At 34.3% G+C, this 21708-nt stretch overlaps 7 protein-coding genes across 10 annotated transcripts in view; 3 read left to right on the top strand and 4 right to left on the bottom strand.

Annotated features, from left to right (window-relative positions):
- Positions 1–261: 261 nt before the first annotated feature.
- Positions 262–2113, bottom strand: LOC108595153 (5-aminolevulinate synthase, nonspecific, mitochondrial). The gene is made up of 2 exons (XM_017980318.2): positions 783–2113; positions 262–728 (listed from the first exon to the last, which is right to left on the bottom strand). The coding sequence occupies exons 1-2, from the start codon at positions 2056–2058 to the stop codon at positions 352–354; spliced, it is 1653 nt and encodes a 550-aa protein (XP_017835807.1). The 5' UTR covers positions 2059–2113; the 3' UTR covers positions 262–351.
- Positions 2114–2578: 465 nt separating this feature from the next.
- On the bottom strand, positions 2579–3926 carry LOC108595422. Of its 2 annotated transcripts, XM_017980651.2 has the most exons (3): positions 3732–3926; positions 2868–3097; positions 2579–2811 (listed from the first exon to the last, which is right to left on the bottom strand). In XM_017980651.2, exons 1-3 carry the CDS (start codon positions 3877–3879, stop codon positions 2602–2604), a joined length of 588 nt encoding a protein of 195 aa, XP_017836140.1. In that variant the 5' UTR covers positions 3880–3926; the 3' UTR covers positions 2579–2601. The 2 variants fall into 2 exon arrangements, with proteins under 2 accessions (XP_017836140.1, XP_017836139.1); XM_017980650.2 differs by having other exon boundaries at positions 2580–2811; positions 2868–3925.
- A 428-nt stretch (positions 3927–4354) lies between these two features.
- Positions 4355–5913, bottom strand: LOC108595327 (zinc finger protein 135). The gene is made up of 2 exons (XM_017980547.2): positions 5745–5913; positions 4355–5676 (listed from the first exon to the last, which is right to left on the bottom strand). Exon 2 carries the CDS (start codon positions 5638–5640, stop codon positions 4471–4473), a length of 1170 nt encoding a protein of 389 aa, XP_017836036.1. The 5' UTR covers positions 5641–5676; positions 5745–5913; the 3' UTR covers positions 4355–4470.
- A 410-nt stretch (positions 5914–6323) lies between these two features.
- On the top strand, positions 6324–7301 carry LOC108595745. Its single transcript, XM_017981034.2, has 2 exons — positions 6324–6832; positions 6890–7301. The coding sequence occupies exons 1-2, from the start codon at positions 6380–6382 to the stop codon at positions 7259–7261; spliced, it is 825 nt and encodes a 274-aa protein (XP_017836523.1). The 5' UTR covers positions 6324–6379; the 3' UTR covers positions 7262–7301.
- A 4027-nt stretch (positions 7302–11328) lies between these two features.
- Positions 11329–14566, top strand: LOC108596044 (putative transcription factor SOX-14). Its single transcript, XM_017981426.2, has 2 exons — positions 11329–11616; positions 13114–14566. The coding sequence occupies exons 1-2, from the start codon at positions 11419–11421 to the stop codon at positions 14500–14502; spliced, it is 1587 nt and encodes a 528-aa protein (XP_017836915.1). The 5' UTR covers positions 11329–11418; the 3' UTR covers positions 14503–14566.
- A 943-nt stretch (positions 14567–15509) lies between these two features.
- LOC108596047 (peptidylglycine alpha-hydroxylating monooxygenase) lies at positions 15510–18313 on the top strand. The gene is made up of 8 exons (XM_017981433.2): positions 15510–15771; positions 16295–16352; positions 17066–17153; positions 17257–17329; positions 17397–17529; positions 17588–17636; positions 17705–18043; positions 18107–18313. The coding sequence occupies exons 1-8, from the start codon at positions 15607–15609 to the stop codon at positions 18273–18275; spliced, it is 1074 nt and encodes a 357-aa protein (XP_017836922.1). The 5' UTR covers positions 15510–15606; the 3' UTR covers positions 18276–18313.
- Positions 18314–18686: 373 nt separating this feature from the next.
- The window catches only part of LOC108596045 (oxysterol-binding protein-related protein 2), a 28689-nt gene continuing 25667 nt past the window's right edge, over positions 18687–21708 (bottom strand). For all 3 annotated transcript variants that reach the window (XM_017981427.2, XM_017981428.2, XM_017981430.2), the window contains exons 2-9: positions 21351–21410; positions 21059–21279; positions 20565–20823; positions 20306–20503; positions 20044–20251; positions 19844–19969; positions 19548–19771; positions 18687–19486 (exon numbers count right to left, since the gene is read on the bottom strand). In XM_017981427.2, the coding sequence (XP_017836916.1) occupies positions 19384–19486; positions 19548–19771; positions 19844–19969; positions 20044–20251; positions 20306–20503; positions 20565–20823; positions 21059–21279; positions 21351–21410 (1399 nt within the window). In that variant the 3' untranslated portion in view covers positions 18687–19383. The remainder of the gene's footprint in view (positions 19487–19547; positions 19772–19843; positions 19970–20043; positions 20252–20305; positions 20504–20564; positions 20824–21058; positions 21280–21350; positions 21411–21708) is intronic.

Below are 21708 nucleotides of genomic sequence, written 5' to 3'. Positions count from 1 at the left end.
TAGTTTCATAGTTCGGAGCACGATTTCACAAACGCGCCATAACGTTATCTCCAATTAAGTATGTATGTATAAACATCGTGACTTGAATATACATATGTATGTATGTATATGGCTGTATGTATACATACATATTTATTTATGATGAAAAAAAAGTTTAGTATTTATGGATACATACAGCCATATACATACATACATATTTATTTATGATGAAAAAAAGTTTAGTATTTACAAAGTAAACATTAAATTAATATATTCAGATAATTGGGTCCCAATACCAATATTTATTTGTAACAATTCACATTAAACCATTTCAATCAAGGTATATTGATATTTATGTAAATGGAAAGCAAATTAAGCTGCGACCGATACCTCTAAGCGAGGACAATTAGGAATGCCGCACTCAAGGTCTGGGCAATTCTCCTGATGCCAACAGCTCTCAGAGTTGCAAAACATGCAACCACTGGGATTCAGAGGCACGTTTTTCGACAGCTCCAGCACATCCCATACCTTTTTTAAGTCGGTAACCAGGACATTCATCATTTCTGTAGTGTGAAATGGAGTGGGTGCTAATCGAAGTTTTTCCTGACCGCGTGCGACAGTTGGATAATTAATGGATTGTAAATAATGTCCGAATTGTTCCATTAACATATTAGATATTTGCGTGCATTTAAGTGGGTCACCAATTTTAATTGGAATTATATGACTTGGAGTATCTTCAACAGGAAATCCTAAAAATAAACAATTATGATATCATAACCTTTTGAACTTTCTTGATAAAATACCTTCTCTTTTAAGTAAATTTTTCAAGTAGGAAACATTCCGCTGATGCATATCCCTTAGCTGACGACCCTCATCAGAGGCCAGTATGTTGACAGCTTTCAGTGCACCACACAGCACAGTTGGTGGCAATGATGTAGTAAAAATAAAACCCGCTGCATAGGATCGGATCAGATCTATCAAAGAAGAAGTGCCAGCAATATAGCCGCCAATATTGCCAAAGGCTTTTCCTAGCGTTCCCGAAATTATATCCATTTTAGCCAAAACACCATTAAGTTCCCCAACTCCAGCGCCATGATCTCCATACAGACCAACTGCATGAACTTCATCTATGAATGTAATTGCACCGTGCTCATGGGCCACATCTAGTATCTCTTCCAGCGGGCAGATTGCTCCTGTCATGGAATGCACCGTTTCGAATGCAACAATTTTAGGTATCGACTTGTCCACTTGCTGCAGTAATTGTCGCAGGTGGTCGACATCGTTATGCCGAAAGATATGCTTTGGCACACCACTATTCCTTATGCCCATGATCATGGACGCATGGTTTCCAGCATCAGAGAATATATGGCAGTTGGGCAATAGTTTTGCCAGCGTAAAAAGAGTTGAATCATTCGCCACGAAGCATGAAGTGAACAAGAGAGCACCATCTTTTTGATGCAACTCCGCTAGCTTACGTTCGAGTCGCTCGTGATGCAATGAATTACCCGATATGTTGCGAGTACCGCCTGCACCTGATCCATGCATGTTGAGAGCATCCTGGACAGCGCGTTTCACACTCGGATGAGCGGACATTCCTAAGTAATCGTTGGAACACCAAACGGTTATGGGGCGCTCACTTTGACTGGAATATTCCAATGCATGGGGAAACAAGCCATCTCCAGCCAAACGGTTAACCCGTTTAAATACACGATATGAATGATCGCGTTTCTTTTTCATGATTTGCTCATTGAAAAATTTTTCGTAATGAAAAGCACTCTTAGACTTAGGGTCACCATCACCCATTACATCATTCAGCGCAACATTCTTGTTGTTTGTGTAGTCGTTGTTGCTTCTCACGTCAGCTGCATATCGGTCAGAGTACGACCTTGCTGCGGTTGATGAAAACGGCATTGACGTTACTAGAGAAAGTTTTTTCTCAGTAACAATAGCATTAGCAGCAGTCGCATTATTAATGGTCTTCCCAATTACTGGGCAGTAGCTTCCGTATGATTGATACAGGACTTCAGTATACGTGCGCAAATAATTTGCATTAAAACGACTTAGGAACGGACACTGCATGACTAAGCAACACTTGACTCGAAACACTTCTGATGGACTTTGATGACCAAGACAAGTTTATTTATTATGCAAGAAAATCGAGAGTTGTGCAAATACATTTGTAGTATTAGCAAGTATTATCCAGTACGTATTAAACTGGGGAGCAGTTACTTTCGAACTGGGGAGCAGTTACTCTGATTAATGTAACGATATCTCGCTTGGTGTTTAAATAGTTCAAAATTGTATCGTTTGACAAATTCTAGCAGAAGTTACATTATATTAGTTTGAGAGTTTTTTACAATTATTATGTTGAGCCATCAAAAAAAAAACTATTTTTAAAATTGCCTTGTTTCTTTAGCTTTAATAAAATCAACATTTCAAAATGCAAACTTAAAAGCTATACATATATTTCATGTTCATATTTTTTATTCATATTTACAAGTTCTGAATGAATTAAAAAAATGTTTCCAATAATACGCTATAGCGTGTTCCTAATTAAAGTTCTATGCAAATAAAATAGCTTATATACAGCAAAATATGAATTTATTAATATTTAAAAAACGACTACTTTACAAGCAAAAAGCGTTCTTTATAGACTTTTTCTCGATGATTAGCACTACATATAATATTCAAAATCGGTTCCAACCGATTTATCCTCTGTTTAAATCTTTCTCGATCCCGTGCAACTTCCTGCCACATACCCTTCCGTGCTGCTCTATAGGCAAAGTCCCAAGTGTGCATTTTATGAACTTCTGGTTTGAGGTTGAAGCGTACCTGTAAACAGTAAATAATCATTAATTAAATATTTTCTTGCAAAATATGTTTCTTACCTTTTTTTGGAGAGGCAGGCAAACGTCAGCCGGGTTGAACGTCGCTTTCTTATCATCCGTACTATCATTAGAAGCATCAGAGTCTTCATCACCTCTGTTGCCATCCAGATCCTCTTCTTCGAAGCATATAAAACTATCGTCGCTACACTCTGAAATACTTCTTTGACGCTCCAGCCCCATGAACGTTGTGTCAGCACTGTGACTACGATTATTGTGAGAATTCTCTTGACCTATATTAAAGGTCGATTTGTTGAGACCAGAATTTATAGAGTCATACTGTGTAAATGATTGGGGATGCAGGTCGATGAAAAAGTAACAAAAGGTAGGTTCGCTACTAGTTTTAAACTGAATGCTTGTCATTTTAGCGCTTGGTGGCTTTTGAAGGACAGCCATTAGCTGTAGTAAAATTCCAGGACCCTCTTTGTCTACAGGATGTTCGGATGCCTTGGCGGGTGTCTCAGGTTGACAACACCGTGATGGCGAGCATCTAATTTGGTCGTGGATAGGGGAGCTCATGTTTCCGATCATGCTTAGCAAATGCAGCAAATAATCAGGCAGCAGTATATAAAATATTGACATGTGAATATTTTGTAGTTCCATTTAAATCACAATTTTGAACGCGCAGTTTTCTCTGAAAATCCATTTTTTTTCGTTTTGTCGTCGCTGCAGGCATTTTCCACAGCCACACATTTAAAGCACAGTTGACTTGTACATTTTTAACTATATTCTAACAAGAAATACTTTGTATTATGTGCTTTTAATAATGCTCGAGCTATTCACACATGCATACGTATATTTAGTTGTATGGGTGAAGTGGGCATGAAACAAGGGAGCCCTGTTGCGAAATGTCACTATTAAGAATACTTGATTCAGTTATCCAATCCTGAAAATTGTTTGTTTCTTGTTCACAATTGGTAATGTTGCTGTTCAGAATTACGCACGCGATTTGGTAAATCATATAATGTGTAGAACCGTATTGAAATTCACAAGTTGTCGACAAATTATATTCCATTCTTTTTCACCTTGAACGCACGAATTGTGTGTGTAATGTTTGTGTTTGCCAGTGTGTTGTCATTCACGTTGCTTAGGGTTGCTACAAGAAGTAATCGATACGTACCAACCGATGAGCTATAAGTAAAGCGATACTCATAAATCTAACATTCTCGGTTGCAACTTACAAGCCCAATAATAATAATTATAATTAATATCGCTGTAAAATACATACATATATTTAAATGACTATCAGAAAAACTAACAAACCCGATATATCGTATAGCGAAACACCAATATCGATATATTAATTTACATTGTATTATATATTATATCAACAACCCACTAATAGAAATTAAATTTAAAAAAAAAACGGGTAAAGGCTTTGTGCATGTGGTTAAGCCAAGCCTTAATACACTGTGTTCTTGTTATAAAAGAACATATTTTAATACTTAACACTTTTCATCCAATGAGAAAAAAGCTTAAGTACTTTACATAGTATAGTTACTTTAATTAAATTTATTGTACTGTGTTTGTTGCCGAACACACGCCTGCTTTAACTAACAGTAATTTGGATGCCACTGGCGATAAAACTTAATGATTACCTATGAAACTACCGTGCCTTTAAATGCGTCTGTTGATGCTTTTTTAAGTGATCGCTGCGTACGAATCGACGACAACATTGGTTACATGCATAAGGCTTCTCTCCAGTGTGCGTTCGTATGTGCCGATTAAGATCGTCCTGCCGCTTAAATCGCTTCTCACATTGTCGACACCGAAACGGTCGATCTTGGACAAAATGAGGCATGCCATAGGTACCCGGTCCATCTTGAGGGGGCAGTTGAGACAGAGTGCGTGCGATTTCATCTGCAGGTTCGTATTTTACTTCGGCAGGCTTTCCACTAAAGCCAGCTTGCATCTGATTTTCACCCATAGAAGGTACGATCTGATATTTGTCACTGTGTTCGGGGCGTTCCAGTTTAATTCGTAATGGTGTGTGGTCAAAGGCTGGGACTTCTCCATGCTGCGCTTGATGCTGCTGTTGATTAGAACTGGCGTCTGGGCCACTTAACGCTGCCATAAAATGAAACCCAGATTCTGATTCAGATGTACTTTTCTTCGATGGCTTAACTCGTCCATTATTGGGCAACGAACGCTTTAGATTGGTTGTCTTTATTTGCCTATCATGCGTGGCCAGATGCTTTGTCAGATGGTCGCTTCGTGAGAACTTTTTACTGCATTGTGAACATTCGAACGGCTTCTCACCGGTGTGAGTGCGTAAATGCCGATTGAGTTCGTCCGACCGAGTAAATCCCTTGCCACACTTGGGCTCACTGCATACGAAAGGTTTTATTCCCGTGTGCCATGTAAGATGGGAACGTAGGTGGGAACTTTTTCCATAGCTTTTAGTGCAATTGTCGTATGGACAAACAAATTTGCGTTTCGGATCGGCTGGATGCGGAGCAGCTAGCAATTTTATTGTGGGCATTATACGAATTTTCGAGTCACCACCATACTGTAAAGCTTCTCTATTCGAACTCAAATTGTTGTCAGTCTCAGCAGATTTATGCACATTATCGAGATCTAATGGTGTGTCGTGCTTAAGATCGCCAAAAATTGTTGATGCCCTTAGTATGACGTCTGGACCTGGCACCAAATCATTTTGATGTGTACCATTGCCTAAATTTGGGAATGCTAGTGGTTGCTTCGCTGCTTCTATTGGGTTTAACGTTGATGTCGTCAGCATTTGTGGCGTGGGCGTGTTATGAATTACTTGTGACATTACACTTTTGATTTCCCGTTATCGTATCCTGAAGTTCTGTAATTTACAAATTGTATGCAACATTTTTACGTTATAGCTTTGGTTTAGCTTTAAGAAATATTTACCCTGTTTGAAAGTATGAAAAATAAAAAAAATATGTTTTTTTAGTGGGTGTGGGCGTCGGCTGTTTTCTCAAGACGATTGTTCATCACCACACTGAATGTGCCTTGTTTTTTAAATATTTTTCTTATGCTTCACACATTTTTTGTACTATATTAAAAATACTTATTGTAATTAAAATACAATTTTTATCATTTTTTATATTTATATACTGAAAAGAAACAAATTGTAATTGCGATTAAGATATTCGACTAATCGATTACATATACCCCAAGGTGAAAAGCCGATGAATGCATGTTTCCTACCACAAGCATATGCTGACCACAAGCATATACTACTTACAAATTAACTCAATATTTTTTTAATACGTGTTTATTTCTATTGTTAGCAGGTGCTCTTAATTTTCATCATTGTATAAAATTTAATAGTAGAGTAGATTTTAATGAAAATTTTTCCTACATATAAATGAGAATCTTAACGTGTGGCGATAACAACATGCTGTGATGTTAATAAAAAAATTACAATGCAAATTGAGAACTATTGACGTCATCGATAACTTAAGCCGATAATGTTAGGCAAACAACAACCAAGCTAATTTCCAAGTATAAATAATCGTATTTGTTTTTTTTTTTTTTTGTAAATGGGTTATTCAATTTGGAATAAAATGCCGCTGATCGCAACGTTTGTTGACAAAACTACAACATCGCCATCGACTACCAAAAAGAGGGGACACCCGCGGCATAAATCTACAATGTGGACACGAGAAAAGATTTTTAAGCTAATAGAACTGTATAGAAAATCTGATTGCTTGTGGAACCATTACTCAAAACTATATAAAAACAAAGAGTGCCGCACTAAAGCCATTGAACATATATGCTCATCTCTCAATATTACAAAAAATGACTATGGAAAAAAAGTACACAACCTACGTAACCAATTCAACTCAGAGCTTAAAAAGTTTGAGCGTCGTCTGGAGGAGTCGGGTGGCGAAAAGAATGTCTCAACCAAATCATGCCGATGGGAACATTTTGAAACGTTAATGTTCCTGAGGCCAATAATAGAACCACGGCCAGGATATCAAGCACAGTGCAAGGTAATATACTAAATTACTTCTTCAATTGCACGTATTTAATTGCATTTCCACTCATAGAAAATGGTAGCAAATTTCGAAACGGAAGCAATTGTAGAGTCTAATGCTTCAGCTATAAATCGACAAGTGGAAGAAACTGCCCGGCTGCAAGCACTGCGTACAGAAGATGCAAGTACTGAAGCTATTCAAAGCTACTCAGATTCTACACTGAGCCAACATATAACGGAGACGCGCCTGTGTCCTAACGAAAATTCAAAATTCGTGCCTGCCAGTATCAATCGTGACCAATGGGATGCTTTTGGCGAAATGATAGCTAACGAGTTTCGTAATTTAAATTCTGCTGTATCTAGAAAAAAATTGAAGCGCAAAATAATGCAAGTGGTGTTAGAAATTGGCGAAGAAGATGATGTAGAATATACAACTGTTAATTGATATTTGAATTTGGTTAAGAGTTGTAAATTTTAAATATGTATATGAATGTTTTTTTTTTATTATTTAATTTGCGTGATTTCGTAAGTTCATTTTTGTCAAATATTTTGAACATATTTGTGAAACATTTGTATATAATGGAAACAATTAATTCTAATTACTAATTACATATGTATTTCATATATATTTTTTTAATTTCTATTGTAGTGTTTAGCGTTTCTATTTCACGCAATTGCGCTTCTAGTATGATACATTTGTACTTTTTATGCTGATCTGTGCAAGTGAATTATTTGAGCTTAAGCAATCTATATACATTTAGAATAAGTCTTTAGGTTAAAGTCAAACTTTATAAGACAAATTCACACATAATACACAATTTTCCATTTTAATCGTACTATTTATATTTGCATATGCATCTATGTATTTCACCGATGAAATGTTAATATATGTACATATTCAGCATGTATGTATGTATTATTTCTGCATATGTATGTAAATACATATATATATATATATATATGTATATATATATTATTAAATATATATGTGTATATACACATAATTACAATTGTGTGCAGCAGAATTGCGACGCATTCGTTAAAAAAGTTCAGGAAGTATTTTTCATCATTTTGTGTATTTGTATTTATGTATAAAACATACATATGTACACACATACGTGCACTTATCCAAGAGCAAAACAACTTAAGAACTTGTTTAAGAAGTCATGCACAAATAATAAATTAATAATATAGTATGTATTTACATAATTATGTACCATGCATATATGTATGTATGTATAAATAATATACTACGAATGTATGTATGGACAGTAGGTCATGCCGTACAATAATTTTATCACCACAGATATACATGTATGTATTCATACATATATATACAGTTGATAATATATAAATCAAATCGCTATTTTGTTTATTGATGTTATTTCTAAAAAAAAAATGGCAAAATTTTCGCCTAAATATGTACGCACATACATATTTCTTCAACTTGGGTATAATATTTAATTAAAATATTGTAAATTTTAATTTCGGACTGCTAGCAGCCGATCCTGAACGATCCAAATAATTTGGACGTGTGAATCATGAACTAAATCTGGATTAAAGTATTTTTTTTTAATATTTGGTGTTGTCTAACAGCCACACTAAATTATTTGGCAGTTTCAATTACTTTTGTATGGCACAACGAATTATGGGTGTCCCTGAGTTAGTCCCCAGACAGATATCCAGATATCTTGGACATGCACGGCTATATTCGTTTGTTTCTGGCAAATTACGGGAAAAAAGTCAATAAATATGGAATGCAATATCTAATCGACAAACTTGAAATTATTTCATAGTTTTCAAACATTATGCAGTAAGCATCCTACACTTATTTGCGTTTGTACTCTAGATCAATTATAGTGATACTATCCAATAAAACTTAAAATTACATATGACTTTATAAAATATTGTACGGCATGACGAAATAAGCTGCACGTATTGTTATGTAGTACATACTCTTTGAAAATTGCACTAAAAATTTAAGTGAATACGAAACAAACATATATATACATACGTATATGCTTACATCTGTATGATTAATACACAGTGAACAGCTGATTCACCCGCATTTTCTATATTCACGTGAAGTGCGCTTGTGTTTGTGTCTACAGTATAAAAACATACATATGTATACATGAGCGTAGCTTGTCTGTACTGAAAGGGGTCTCGTAAAAGAAGGGCGGAGCAGTTTGAACACATATTTTAAAATATATTATAAGGAAAACAAATGTTTATTTATTCAATCTTAACACGATTTCTCACTTATTTAGATAGTACAAAACGGTTATTAAGTCATTTATGTAGGGTATACAAAAGTCAAAAAGAAATAAAAAGAACTACATGGTTAACTTTGCTAGTTAACCAACACTTAAAAATATTGTGTAGCGCAGCACACCGCGAGAGTAGTAACATTTTTGGATAAGGTGCCTTTTTATCAAATTGATACCATCGATGAATTTAAATTTTCGTCATCAAAGTCCCTACTTACCCGTTGTAGGCTACGCCCATGTATGCATGTATTATGTATATGTTAGGTCGAACACATGTACCCATACTGTTTACTGTAGATGAACAACTTCAGGGCTGTTTTAAAGTTAATCAGGCTTAAAGTCTTTGTGAAGCCAAATTTTTAGTTCGCAATCATCTGGTCCCAGTTAAAGTACATATGTATTACATATGAATTTTAATTTAATTTAAATAGTTTAATCTTGTAGGCCGCTATACATGTTGAATTATTATAATTGAGTTACATTAGATCCAGCCCTGGACTCTTTTGGCACGCACACTAGCATGTGCTTGTCTGCAGATGTTGTATATAAAAATATACAAACACAAGAAATGCATAAATACATGTATTATATGCGTGTGCATCATGTGTGTGCATTGTCTGTGTGTACGTGGGATGTTGTTGTATTGTGGGATTCAAGTTGTAAACTTTTCAAGGCAGTTCACTTGAACAGCTGTAAGCGATCGGCAACGACATCAACGGTTCATAAAATTAAAGTACACGCATATATGTACATACATATGTACATATGTATATCTATATTTTTATTTATTCAGATGTACATATGTATGTATGTGTTTATTTATAAGCAAGAAAAATATAAGCAATCAGCATACAAATATAGTACTTTGTGCATTCTAAAATCTTGTGCGTCGTTTATTCGAATGTTGTATATACAGTAAAGCCAAAAAGTATTGACCACAAAAGCTTATATGAAAATTTACAGTTTATTATTAAATTACCCATCCAAATATTAAACTAAATACAGATCTTAATATACATTTTTTATTTTTATTTTTTGAAAAATGAGCAGTTCTCAGTACATTTTTGACTCGCTGTATAAATGTGTGTAAATAAGTAAACATATGTACGTACCGACAGATGCATACATACATATGTATGTACGGTCATATAGTCATTCGTTCGCTTCGCTCGTGTTCGTCGCGTTCTCTGCTTACAGTTGTAGTTGTGCTTTTGCTTGCGATTGTTGTACTCTGGCTCCACTTGGCGCTCAGATTGGGACTGAATCAGAATGCTCCGTCTTTGGCGCGGAGCAATAGTCGGTCGCATTATGTGTCTTAAAGCTCGATAATCACAATTGCAACTTTAAACTAATACCAATTTATTAAAGTAAAAATCGCTTATTAAATTTACATACTTATATTCGTTTGTATTTTTGTATATATGAACATACATACATATGTATATACATTTGTATATAAATCTAGCAACAAGTGTGAACCAAATACACCCTTTGTATTCATGTGAATATTAAGAATTACTCCACAAGCAATTCAAAATCGCCATTGTTTAAAAACCAAATGAAACTAAAAAAAACTTAAATGAAAAAATGTATCTGTGTATGTGTGTGTGCATGTGCGTGTACATACAAATATATAATACGTAACTGTGTGTATAAAAATATAATAAAATAAACTCATTACCACAGACGAAACACGAACGTGAGTCTTTGAGCATTGCAAATACAAAACAAGGAACCAGTTTCACCTTGAGTCATTATACATAAATACATATGCATGTATATGTGTACATATTTACACATATTACGTATGTACATGCATACTTGCATATACATATGTATGTATGAATGCATGTGTGTTTACGTCATGTGCAGTAAAAATGAAACAAGCTAGATAAATCAACAATTACAGTATTCCTCATGCACTACTACATGCACATATTTATTTACATATGTATGTGTGTACAAGCATATGCAGGCATATTATGTACTATGTATACTACGTATACGATCAAACACACATGCATACAAACACATGAATGCATATTCTATGTATATTTTATTAATGCGAATAAAAAAATGATTGCGCAGTCTACTCAGGAATCAACAACAATACATTTTGATATAAACTTACCCTGCCATACTCTGTACCACAAGCTCGAAAGCTATGAGTAACAATTAAGTCAAAAAAAGAAAACAGAAGCAAAAAAAAAAAAAAAAATATATATAATACTATATATATATATACACAACATAAAAAGTGATCAAAAATTATAAACATCAAAGTTCGGTGCCTGCTGTTGCTGTTACATCGAACTGCACATTAACCACTGCAATGGACAACGATGGCAACATCAGCATCAACAAACGGAAAAGATCTCCAACAACAGAATGTACACAAGAAGAGGCACAGGGATTGCGACTAAGACTGGGAGACGAAGAGGAATTCCCACAGGATGATAATTTAAATTTGGTATTCGGCTCAGCACGCGTCTCCCTCAACTCAAGCACTCCATATTCAGATGCAACCCAAGTGAGTTACATGTTTACTTAGAAAATGTTTTAGTTGCGAAAGCCTGCACTTGTATTTCATGAAATGATGTGTGCTTATTAAAATATACACAAGTACATTTCATAGGATTTTAGTAGATATAGAATGACTAAAATTCTGATAGGCTGGGTCAACGAAACGTTTGACAGATAAGATATTCCGTTCCGATTAGATTTAATGAATACCTAAAAACATATATGTATGTATATACATATGTATGCATATATGTTTTGGTTTTGTATTCGATTCAATGACTAATTAATAATACCAAGATACATTGTACAAAAAGTACTTACAATTCTAAATAGTTTTGTGATCAATTACGTCTTTGCATTGACCCTGCAGAGTTCACAGCCATTTTTGTGGAGTGGCATAGTAGCATTTGGACGAGACGGGACGGGCGGGACGATTACTGCGCATTTACAGGCGCAAGCTTATGTACATATGCATACGTGTATTAAATGCAACAGTTGTTAGAATATATCTGCTGTCATATTTGATGCTTGTGTGTATGGCTCTAATTACGTCTGGTCATGTTTATATCGTTTCATGGACGTCGGAAGTTATGGTGGGATGGGGGGTATGGGGGGGGTCTTATTAGACTTGAACTGTCAAACGACATTGAAACGTTACTAAACTGAATTGTAGCATAGCAAGGGCAAAGAGCGACGGCAATGACCGTTGTAGCATCCGTCTGGTCCCCTTATTCCCATTCCTACCTTGCGCGCGAACATCGTCACCGGCACACCAATACCAGCCCATCATTGGTCATCCCATCCTATAGCATTTCATTTCATTCGTTTCAGCTAAAAGTCTGTTTGCGCTGTTGATGGTGTCGTCGTCGTCGTTGTTCTTCTCTGGCTCGGTCGTTGGTATTGTTGTTGCTGCTGCTGCAGGCGCTATAGCACCAGTTGGTTGAACTTCCCGAGGTTCACGAACTGCTACAAGGTCGAAGTTAACGTTATTAATAGTGTTTTTACTGTCTCTCTCGCTTATGTATGAATAAAACGGTTATTCACATCTACCATTTTTGGCTACGAGTCAAAATCTCAATTGACGTGATATATGTAAATATTGTATGTTCATACATACATACATACATATGTACGTATTTAATACTTTTTGTTTCTTGTTGCGCATACGGACATATAAAATGTTCATTGATATGGACTTAAATACGTGCAAATTAATTGTGAGCAATTGTTTCATTTTATTTACAAAATTAAATTATTTTAATACACTTGGTTGGCTTTGGTAAGAATACGAGAGTAGGGATTTCCGGGATTATGAAGAAACTAGAATCTTTATATGAGTTGAAGAGCGGGTGCATTTGCTTATATGTATGTATGTAGGAGTATGATAGTCAAAGTGCTGCTTAACAATTTTTAAAATGCTGATGCAAGTTTGTATTATTATTATTTTCAAATTACTTTTCATTAAACTCATTTAATATAAATTTGTTTTTTTTTTTTTTTGTAGACAAAAAAGCATTCACCCGGTCATATTAAGCGGCCCATGAATGCTTTTATGGTCTGGAGCCAAATGGAACGGCGAAAAATCTGTGAGAGAACGCCCGACCTGCACAATGCCGAAATATCGAAGGAACTGGGAAGACGGTGGCAACTTTTATCGAAGGATGATAAGCAGCCATATATTATTGAAGCCGAAAAGCTGAGAAAACTACATATGATAGAGTATCCAAATTATAAATATAGGCCACAAAAGAAACAATCGAGATTACCAATTGTTTTAAAACAAAATCAGGATATAGATAGCAATGATAATAACAAGCATGACTCATACAATACGTCGGCCTCAGCCCCAGTCGTTACGTCTGCCTCTGCCTCGCGCTCAGGCTCCGGCGCTGGAACATGCACTGTCGGTCGGAAAAACAAAAAATCTACCTCTACTTGTCAAAATGGTTCGATGCCGAAACGGCAGAAAAACGATTCTGGTGATATCATAAAAAGTAAATACAATGTTAAAGACCTAGCTGAATCTATGGGCATTGAAAATCCGCTAGATAATAATTTTTTAAGCTACCAGTCAACTGAAATTCTACCTACGAATAATCAAAACGAATGCGAAATGGAACTGACCATAAATAAAAGCATAGTTAAATTGGAAAATGTAGCAGAGATTAACCAAACCCAATTAAACGAAGTTGTTTCCAAGTATTTTCAAATTTTTGAAGATTCGTCGAAAAATGAGGACTCATTATTAGAAGCCACCATGCTGACCAACAGTAGAGGTGATGTCATCACCAATAATATCCTAACTGTCATCGACACTCACCCAAACTTTGAAGATTGCCAGAATTTGGGAGAGCCTGTATTCGACTCCGAGGATAATATTGTCAACGATGCAAATTTGCATTCGGCCAGTCATCAATTACCTCCATTTGTACCAGATTCGCATGATTGCTTCGCCGATGAATGCAATTCTGAAAGCGCACCGCACAAGCCGGAGTACGCCGTTCATCCGCAGAGAGTTACGATGAACATTGAAATCCACAATAGTGCGCTTTCCTATGGAGGGCATACATTCCAAAATGACGAATTCAATCCAATGCCGTCTGCAACTGAAGAAACCGATTGCAGCATACTAACCTCAACGAATTCGCCTCACATTGGCTTTTGCGGCAGCAATAGTTTGGTTGAATCCGATGGAATTGTTAATCCATGTACGTATGCGACACAGGACTATAGCAATAATCTAATTGGAGTACACAATGATCTCAATTATACCACACATGATAATAACGGAGCTCTCCTAGCTTATACATTTGAGGACTTGCCACCTCAGCCAACTGGTAGTCACTTAGAATTTAATAACAGATATGAGTTTTCAAGTTTATACAAAATGTGAGATATAAAACGTGAGAAATATTTAAGGATTGATGTAATGTGTAATTAATGTTTATACCTTTATAATTATACACCAAATTATATACACATAATTACATATAGATATACATACATACATATTATATATATATATATAAATTCCATATCTAAACAATAAATAAAATGCATTGCATTTGCAATTGTTCTTAAAAATTACTTTGCCAGACATTTCTCTTGTTTCAGGTACATATACAATCAAACATTTTGCCATTTGTATTAATTTCAGCTCTAAAACTAAAATTAATGTAATGGAAAATCCCTCTTAGTAAAGATATTATAGTACAGAGATATTTCAAAATATTTGATTAAAAAAATTAAAAAAATATTTATAGAACATATAATAATTGGTAAGGCTATGTAATAAATCGGTAAGTTAAAAGATAAAAGTATACTTCCTATAAATTGAAGGCTAAAAAAAAACGATTTATGCATAATGTTATCAAATTGACAAAAATAATAAAATTGTGAAACTTTGCAATCTGTTATACATAGTACATACATATGTAATAGATAATAATACATACACTATGTATGTATATAGATTTATGCAGTAAGCAAGTATACTTTCGGATAAGTTAGGGGGAAAAATGTTAAGATATAAACTTAAAATTTGCCACCTGCAACCTGAAAATTGTGAGAGCCAACTATATATTAACATCTTCATTTTTATTTATTTCATTATTCTTATGTCACTAGGTTTATAAAAAACTTGCAACAATCACGCAGATACGCATATAAGCGAATGTACACAAATACTTGATAACACATCATCAAACACAATTTCAAAACGATTATTTAATTTTTTGAATACAGAAAACGGCATTTAACAAATTAGTAGCAAACAATAGTGTAACGTCGTAGTAAAATATCGAGTCATCGAGTATTTCTGATCGAAATAGAACACATTTGACTATCGATATAACAGAATCAATAACATTCCATCACCAGGAAAAGTAACATATTGTACAAAATTTCTACGTGGAATTGTTTTTGTGTAATAGCAGAGTGAATAGTGTATTATTACAACTTTACTTTATAAAAACATTAAGAAAAAATACATGCCAAAATGACACTATTGTTTCGGATCTCATATATCTACATATTACTCTGGAATACATTAACTTCAAATGGGTTGGTAGAAGATTATAATAACCATCGAAATGAAATTAATATTGCCGAGGATGATATTGGATCGTTTCCATTTCTGATGCCTTCAGTTTCTCCAAAAACTGTAAGAAATTTTTTTGCATACATACGTACACACATCTATCTATATATAGTAAATACATACATATGTATATATATGTATGTATATAAATGCTGTACACACGTAGGTCATGTATGTACGCATGTGAGAATTCCATGCATGTATAGAGATTAAAAAAGTTGTTTCCCTACAGGCGATTGATAAGTATAAATTAAAATTTATATATTAGATTCCAAACAATATTTGAAAATTTACAAAATTACACACACTTGTATATACATATGAACTGATGTCAGTGTGTATGTACGTTAAGCGACAAGTGAAAAAGATGCGAATGGAACAGCTGTTTTGTTCACAGTATATATTTTGACTAACGAAGCAATGAAAAAATGGCTTTTTAGCACTTGTTGCTTAATGGATAACAAAAGATGTTTTTTTAATGATCCATGTTATGTTAATAGTATTATTGTGCATAATAGCACAAATATTTATTTTCGTCGCCTAGTTTCTTAATGAACATAATTTTGCTAATACGCTTTATTTATAGCCGGATCTTTACCTGTGTACCCCCATCAAAGTTGATCCAACTACCTCATATTATATTGGTATGTTTTTAAACACTTTTTCCAATTTTTTAAGAAATGGAAATGGATATATGTATTAGTATATTGAAGTTGCAAATGGGGCAACAGGGAGAAGGAGTCGTGGCAGACTTCTAAGGTACATATATGTGTATTATTGATTAGCAAGACATTTTTTTTTTTCAGAGACCATAACAGCTAGAGAAATAAAATTCGATATGTAGGTTCTTCTATTTCCAAAACAGTACTTTTATTTCTATTTGCTCCCATCTCGCAAATTAAAAGACTTATTATTTACCACACACAGGCTTTAATCATTTTTTCGACCGTCGAATGTTGTCGAATGAATAACTTCGGAAATTCAAATAGTACATTTTCTATATGGACAGCAGGGCGCTGTGACCCAATATATGGGTCAAAGCAGCGGTACTAGATACACCGCACCTTAAACCAAAAGGGATTTCTTATCCGACAAATATGGAATTAAATTGGTACCAACGGGGATACAACTCCTGAATGCTTTAGTTTGACGCTTTGTTCCAAACACATTGTGCAATGCATCGTGGTTTTACATGCATCGTGGTTGGGACATGCCACGTTAAATAAATACGAATGACTCTGTTTTTTGTGTATGTGTATGTTACTGCGTGCTGCGATGCCCTAGTCAACCCTAATGCGTTTTTGTTATTTATTATTTTGCATACGTTTAAGTAATGATAAATTTCATTCATCACCAGTTGGATATAGGCCCAATGCAACCATGAATACAGCTCACCATATGTTACTTTATGGATGTGGCGAACCAGGCACAACTAAAATGACGTGGTGGGTTATGAAAAAATAATGTATAATATATAAAATAATATAATGAACTAATTGAATTGTGAACCAAAATTATTTATGATGTTTCGATTATATAAACTTTCAGGAATTGCGGTGAAATGGCCAAGTCAACTGAGGAAGAAACAGCTAGTCCATGCGGTCCCCATTCACACTCACAAGTTAGTTTTACTTTTATTCTTTTAAAACACGCATTGCGAAAAGGAATTAATTTGTTTATTTTATCAGATTTTGTACGCCTGGGCAAGAGATGCACCAAAGTTAGATTTACCACCAGGAGTTGGTTTTAAGGTTGGAAAGGACTCGCCAACAAAATATTTGGTACTACAAGTGCATTATGCTCATGTGGACAAATTCAAATGTAATTATTTTGATTACAAATGTATTTTTTAATAAAACTACCTTAAAATCATTTGTAGCTGGAGGAACAGATGATTCCGGCATATTTTTACATTACACAGAGCGACCGTAAGTGTAATGCATTGGCTTCCTATAAAGTTTTAGTAATGAAAACCATAACATAAACATATTTGCAGCTTAAGGAAATTAGCCGGAACACTACTTTTGGGCACTGATGGAATTATTCCACCGATGAAAACTGAGCATATGGAAGCTGCTTGCGAAATAACTGAGAATAAAACAATACATCCATTTGCTTACCGGACACACACTCATGGATTAGGCAAAGTAGTGTCGGGGTATAGAGTGCGGGCAAATGCTCAAGGCGTTCAGGAATGGATGCTTCTTGGAAAGAGAGACCCACTAACACCACAAATGTTTTATAATGTGGAAAATCCTTTGCCAATATCAACTGGAGACTATGTCGCTGCAAGATGTACTATGAAGAGCACTCGCCACCGTATAACAGAAATCGGGTATGATCATCAGCATTGAAGATAATTATTTATGTAATTTTTCGAATTTCTTTACTTTAACAGGCCAACAGGTGAAGATGAAATGTGCAATTTTTATCTTATGTACTACGTAGATGGTGCAGAGCCTCTAAATATGAAATACTGCTTTAGCCAAGGTGCGCCTAATTATTATTGGTCAAATCCAGATTCCGGCCTACACAATATTCCACATATCGAAGCCAGCACTTTGTAAATCTCCAAACGTATCTCAAATACAACTGTAAAAAAAAACATAACGAATGTATACTGATTTATCTGGGTTATCTCCACCGTATGCTTGAATATGTAAAACAACTTATCGTTGAACGTCAAATTGTATGCATTTTCAATTTTACAATAACCAATGTATTATTTAAGCGAAACTCGTACCTATAAATAAACGTGTAATTATTGTATTTAATCTTTTTGAATTGACACTTATTTTGTAATCACGTCGGACGTATGTAACAAATAATTTTAAGGACGCCAAAAAATATAAATGATTCAGCCGAAATAAGTTAAACTCATACTAATTTTTAATCTTAACTTTTAAATCGAAATACAAACATATGTGCTATACATTTATATACATATCTTTATGTGCATATGTATGTATAAAAAATTCACATTTTTTTATTTGCTTAGAGTGCGTATTTTGCATATCCTTTCAGTAGAATCTCAAGTCTTTAGATTAGGTTAGCTAAAATTGGTTTTGCTTGCCTATGAGTAGTGGCTTTACTGAAATAAAACAAATTTTATAATTTATATACTCTATAATAACACTTTATTGCATACTTATTTATTTGTATAAATTGGCTGACACAAATAAAATTAAAATTAAAGCCTAGAAACAATTATGTTAAACCGAAGTTCTTTAATTAATTTATTTTCGTATTTTCATAAAATTATCCGTATGACTCGAATAACATGGCTTTACGGATTGCTTTCTATTGTGAAAATCTTAAAGTTTGGTATCTTATTTTACAAATTATTTAAAACATAAATTTCATCTATTATTGCAGGAAGCACAAGCATCAGCGCAACTAATAACTAAGCATTTTCTTCATCTAAATTTCCAACTGTTATTATGTTCATTGAAGAACAATGACTAAAAATGTTGCAAAACAAAACAAATATTGTGCGATTGTGGATATTATCGCATATTGACAAACACATACTAAATATAATACTACGTGTACTTATATAATTACAATCATCGTAGGATATATTTCTTAATATCTGAACAGCTAATGTAAAATTTTGTGTGCATCGGAACTTATGTATATTTATATAAATCAATATATATTTATGTATATCAATATCTAAAATATCGTGGCTGTGTATTCATAATTGCGATCCCAATAGTTGCCGGTATATATCCAGACATCGCTATTTGTATAGGGACTGTGTTCCTTCTTGAACCATCTGTTGAAATTATAAATGCGCTAGTGGTGAAATTTTTTTCTGATTATTTGTATTTAATTACCGAGGATTTAAGTCGACTCCATTTATGTGCTTATGCTGTTTTCTAGAATCTCTTTGTTTTTCTTCTAGTCGAGTTTTTTCCTTTGATGCTCCATCTAAATCTCCATTCTCTAAGCATAATATATCTGGACGCAATCTGGCATCGGTGGGACAAAGTTTATCTGGTGGTGTCATTGTTGAATTCCTTGCATTCAATTGTAATGCAAAGTTTGTAAAATGATAATACTACAAATATATAAAAAAAGAAACACGATGTTGTTAATTGGCTTTTTAATTTGAAGATTATGAATGTAATACCTCGCTGCTATTCTCTGGCCGCGGCTTGCAGCGCCATAATAATGTAGAATGTGGTAAGTCAAGTGAATTAGTCGATTCACTTCTGGAAATATTGCTTTCCGTTTCGGATGGTGGGTAATTTGTATTCTGTCATAAAATAATGAAAAAAATATGTATATAAAAAAATTGTTACTTGCTTAATTTTTTTTTTGGTTACTTACGTCCTGTAAAGATAAACTGCGAAACGAGTTTAGCTTAAAGCTATTTAATTTCGAAAACATTTTTCTTTGTGTGCCATCTGGTAATGCTGCAGAGTCCCTATCTTCCTTCATTTTGCATTCATTCTGCACATGCTGGTCATATTTTTCATAAGGGCAAGCATACATATACTGTGTCCATTTTCCATAGAGGAAATATATATTTTTCTTGCTGCAATGATACATAAGCGTAATATATATGTACATACAATATACAATTTTATACCTTATATCTTTTACGAAGCCCTCTACTCTGTGAAGATTTTTGGTTGAAGATGTCGACGATTTGAATGTTAAGGTAGCAACATATCCACTAGTATGATTTGTGATCTCCATAACACCGTGTTGTTCTATCCACAGTTTTCCAACAATTATATTGTGCACGCAGCAATTAACATTACTCCAGGTGTATGTTTCTTTCCATCTAAAGTGGACAAATTACACAAATTATTGAAATGTCATCAAAAGTGACGCTTTTGACATACTTGGGAAATTCAACTGTGACAGTGCCATTTGGATGAACTTCAATGCTTTTACCGCAGATTTTAATCTGTGGATAAATTGCACCATAAAACTTATAATCAGGCGACTCTGCATGAAAGGCAGATACTGGTGGATGGTGAGACACCTGCTCACAAATTATCCAAAAATTATTCTTTTCCAGCTCGTATGTTTCTCCGAGCAATGGGTTAAACGGTTTTCCCAGTCGATCCCAATTAGAAGCCAGAGCAGAAACGGCAAACGCTGTGGAATTTATGTACATATTCAAAAATAATTCAATCTTTTTTTTTTAACCCGCGGATTGACGGAAAGGTTCTTGGATTGTCATCGACTTTGCTCAAAATTAATTAATTAATTCCCCAATTAAGGTCTTGTTTGTTTTTTAAGACTTATTTCGATCAGATTGTTACATTGGTTTAAAATTTACAGACATATTTTTTGTTGCTGAAATCCGTCAGAGGGTTAAAAATATACTTACCTGCAACATATTTCATGCGATCGGCTGGGTTATCTTCTTGCGACGCCCGAGTCAAGAGCTCTGCATATTCCATATATTCACATAACCTTTGAAGGAAGCTCAAGGGTTCATTAAGAACAACTGGCATTGTTATTTTACTCAGGTCTTTGCCAATGCAATTTTTAAGAATTGACCAGACGCTAACTTTTTTTCGTGAGATTGATGCTGTTGGTAGCTTTGTTCTGCAAAATAATACGTTAGAGATTATGCATTTGACTTTATTTGATTTTGTTGTCCTCAACAGTGCTCTTACCGCTCGTTACATTCATTATGGTCACCTTCTGCCATGGCTAAAAATGTAAAATGGGTGCAGCTATTGGGAAGATAGAAATCGAATTTCTTTAACTGCTTTAAAGCCGAAGAATTACAACTATAAGTTTAACGGATTTTTGGTGAATTAAGACTACCATAAAATAGGCACATTAATTTTCAGTTTTCACTGATGTTATTTTTTTTTTGTATAAATTGGCATGCAGAATAAATCAATATTTCAATGCTGATTGCTTGCTGATGTGAGTTGCAGATCTGGAAAGTTGATTTAACACACTTTGAAATTCGGTTGCGGTAATTAATTGGTTACATTAATTGATATTGATATTAATTAATATTGA

The sequence above is a fragment of the Drosophila busckii genome, chromosome 2R (genome assembly GCF_011750605.1).
Source record: "Drosophila busckii strain San Diego stock center, stock number 13000-0081.31 chromosome 2R, ASM1175060v1, whole genome shotgun sequence".
Taxonomy (NCBI): domain Eukaryota; kingdom Metazoa; phylum Arthropoda; class Insecta; order Diptera; family Drosophilidae; genus Drosophila; species Drosophila busckii.
Note: the sequence above shows the minus strand (reverse complement) of the source record. Positions and strands in the feature narration are given on the sequence as shown.

Bases quoted from the DNA above. Each gene is read 5' to 3' on its own strand.
- LOC108595153 (XM_017980318.2), bottom strand. From the start codon at position 2,058: ATGCAGTGTCCGTTCCTAAGTCGTTTTAATGCAAATTATTTGCGCACG. The intron at 729-782 runs GTATTTTATCAA...GTTTATTTTTAG, and splicing joins AAATTTACTTAAAAGAGAAG to GATTTCCTGTTGAAGATACT.
- LOC108595422 (XM_017980650.2), bottom strand. From the start codon at position 3,467: ATGGAACTACAAAATATTCACATGTCAATATTTTATATACTGCTGCCT. The intron at 2,812-2,867 runs GTAAGAAACATA...TACTGTTTACAG, and splicing joins GCCTGCCTCTCCAAAAAAAG to GTACGCTTCAACCTCAAACC.
- LOC108595327 (XM_017980547.2), bottom strand. From the start codon at position 5,640: ATGTCACAAGTAATTCATAACACGCCCACGCCACAAATGCTGACGACA.
- LOC108595745 (XM_017981034.2), top strand. From the start codon at position 6,380: ATGGGTTATTCAATTTGGAATAAAATGCCGCTGATCGCAACGTTTGTT. The intron at 6,833-6,889 runs GTAATATACTAA...TTCCACTCATAG, and splicing joins GATATCAAGCACAGTGCAAG to AAAATGGTAGCAAATTTCGA.
- LOC108596044 (XM_017981426.2), top strand. From the start codon at position 11,419: ATGGACAACGATGGCAACATCAGCATCAACAAACGGAAAAGATCTCCA. The intron at 11,617-13,113 runs GTGAGTTACATG...TTTTTTTTGTAG, and splicing joins CATATTCAGATGCAACCCAA to ACAAAAAAGCATTCACCCGG.
- LOC108596047 (XM_017981433.2), top strand. From the start codon at position 15,607: ATGACACTATTGTTTCGGATCTCATATATCTACATATTACTCTGGAAT. The intron at 16,353-17,065 runs GTATGTTTTTAA...ATTCATCACCAG, and splicing joins AACTACCTCATATTATATTG to TTGGATATAGGCCCAATGCA. The intron at 17,154-17,256 runs GTGGGTTATGAA...ATAAACTTTCAG, and splicing joins GGCACAACTAAAATGACGTG to GAATTGCGGTGAAATGGCCA.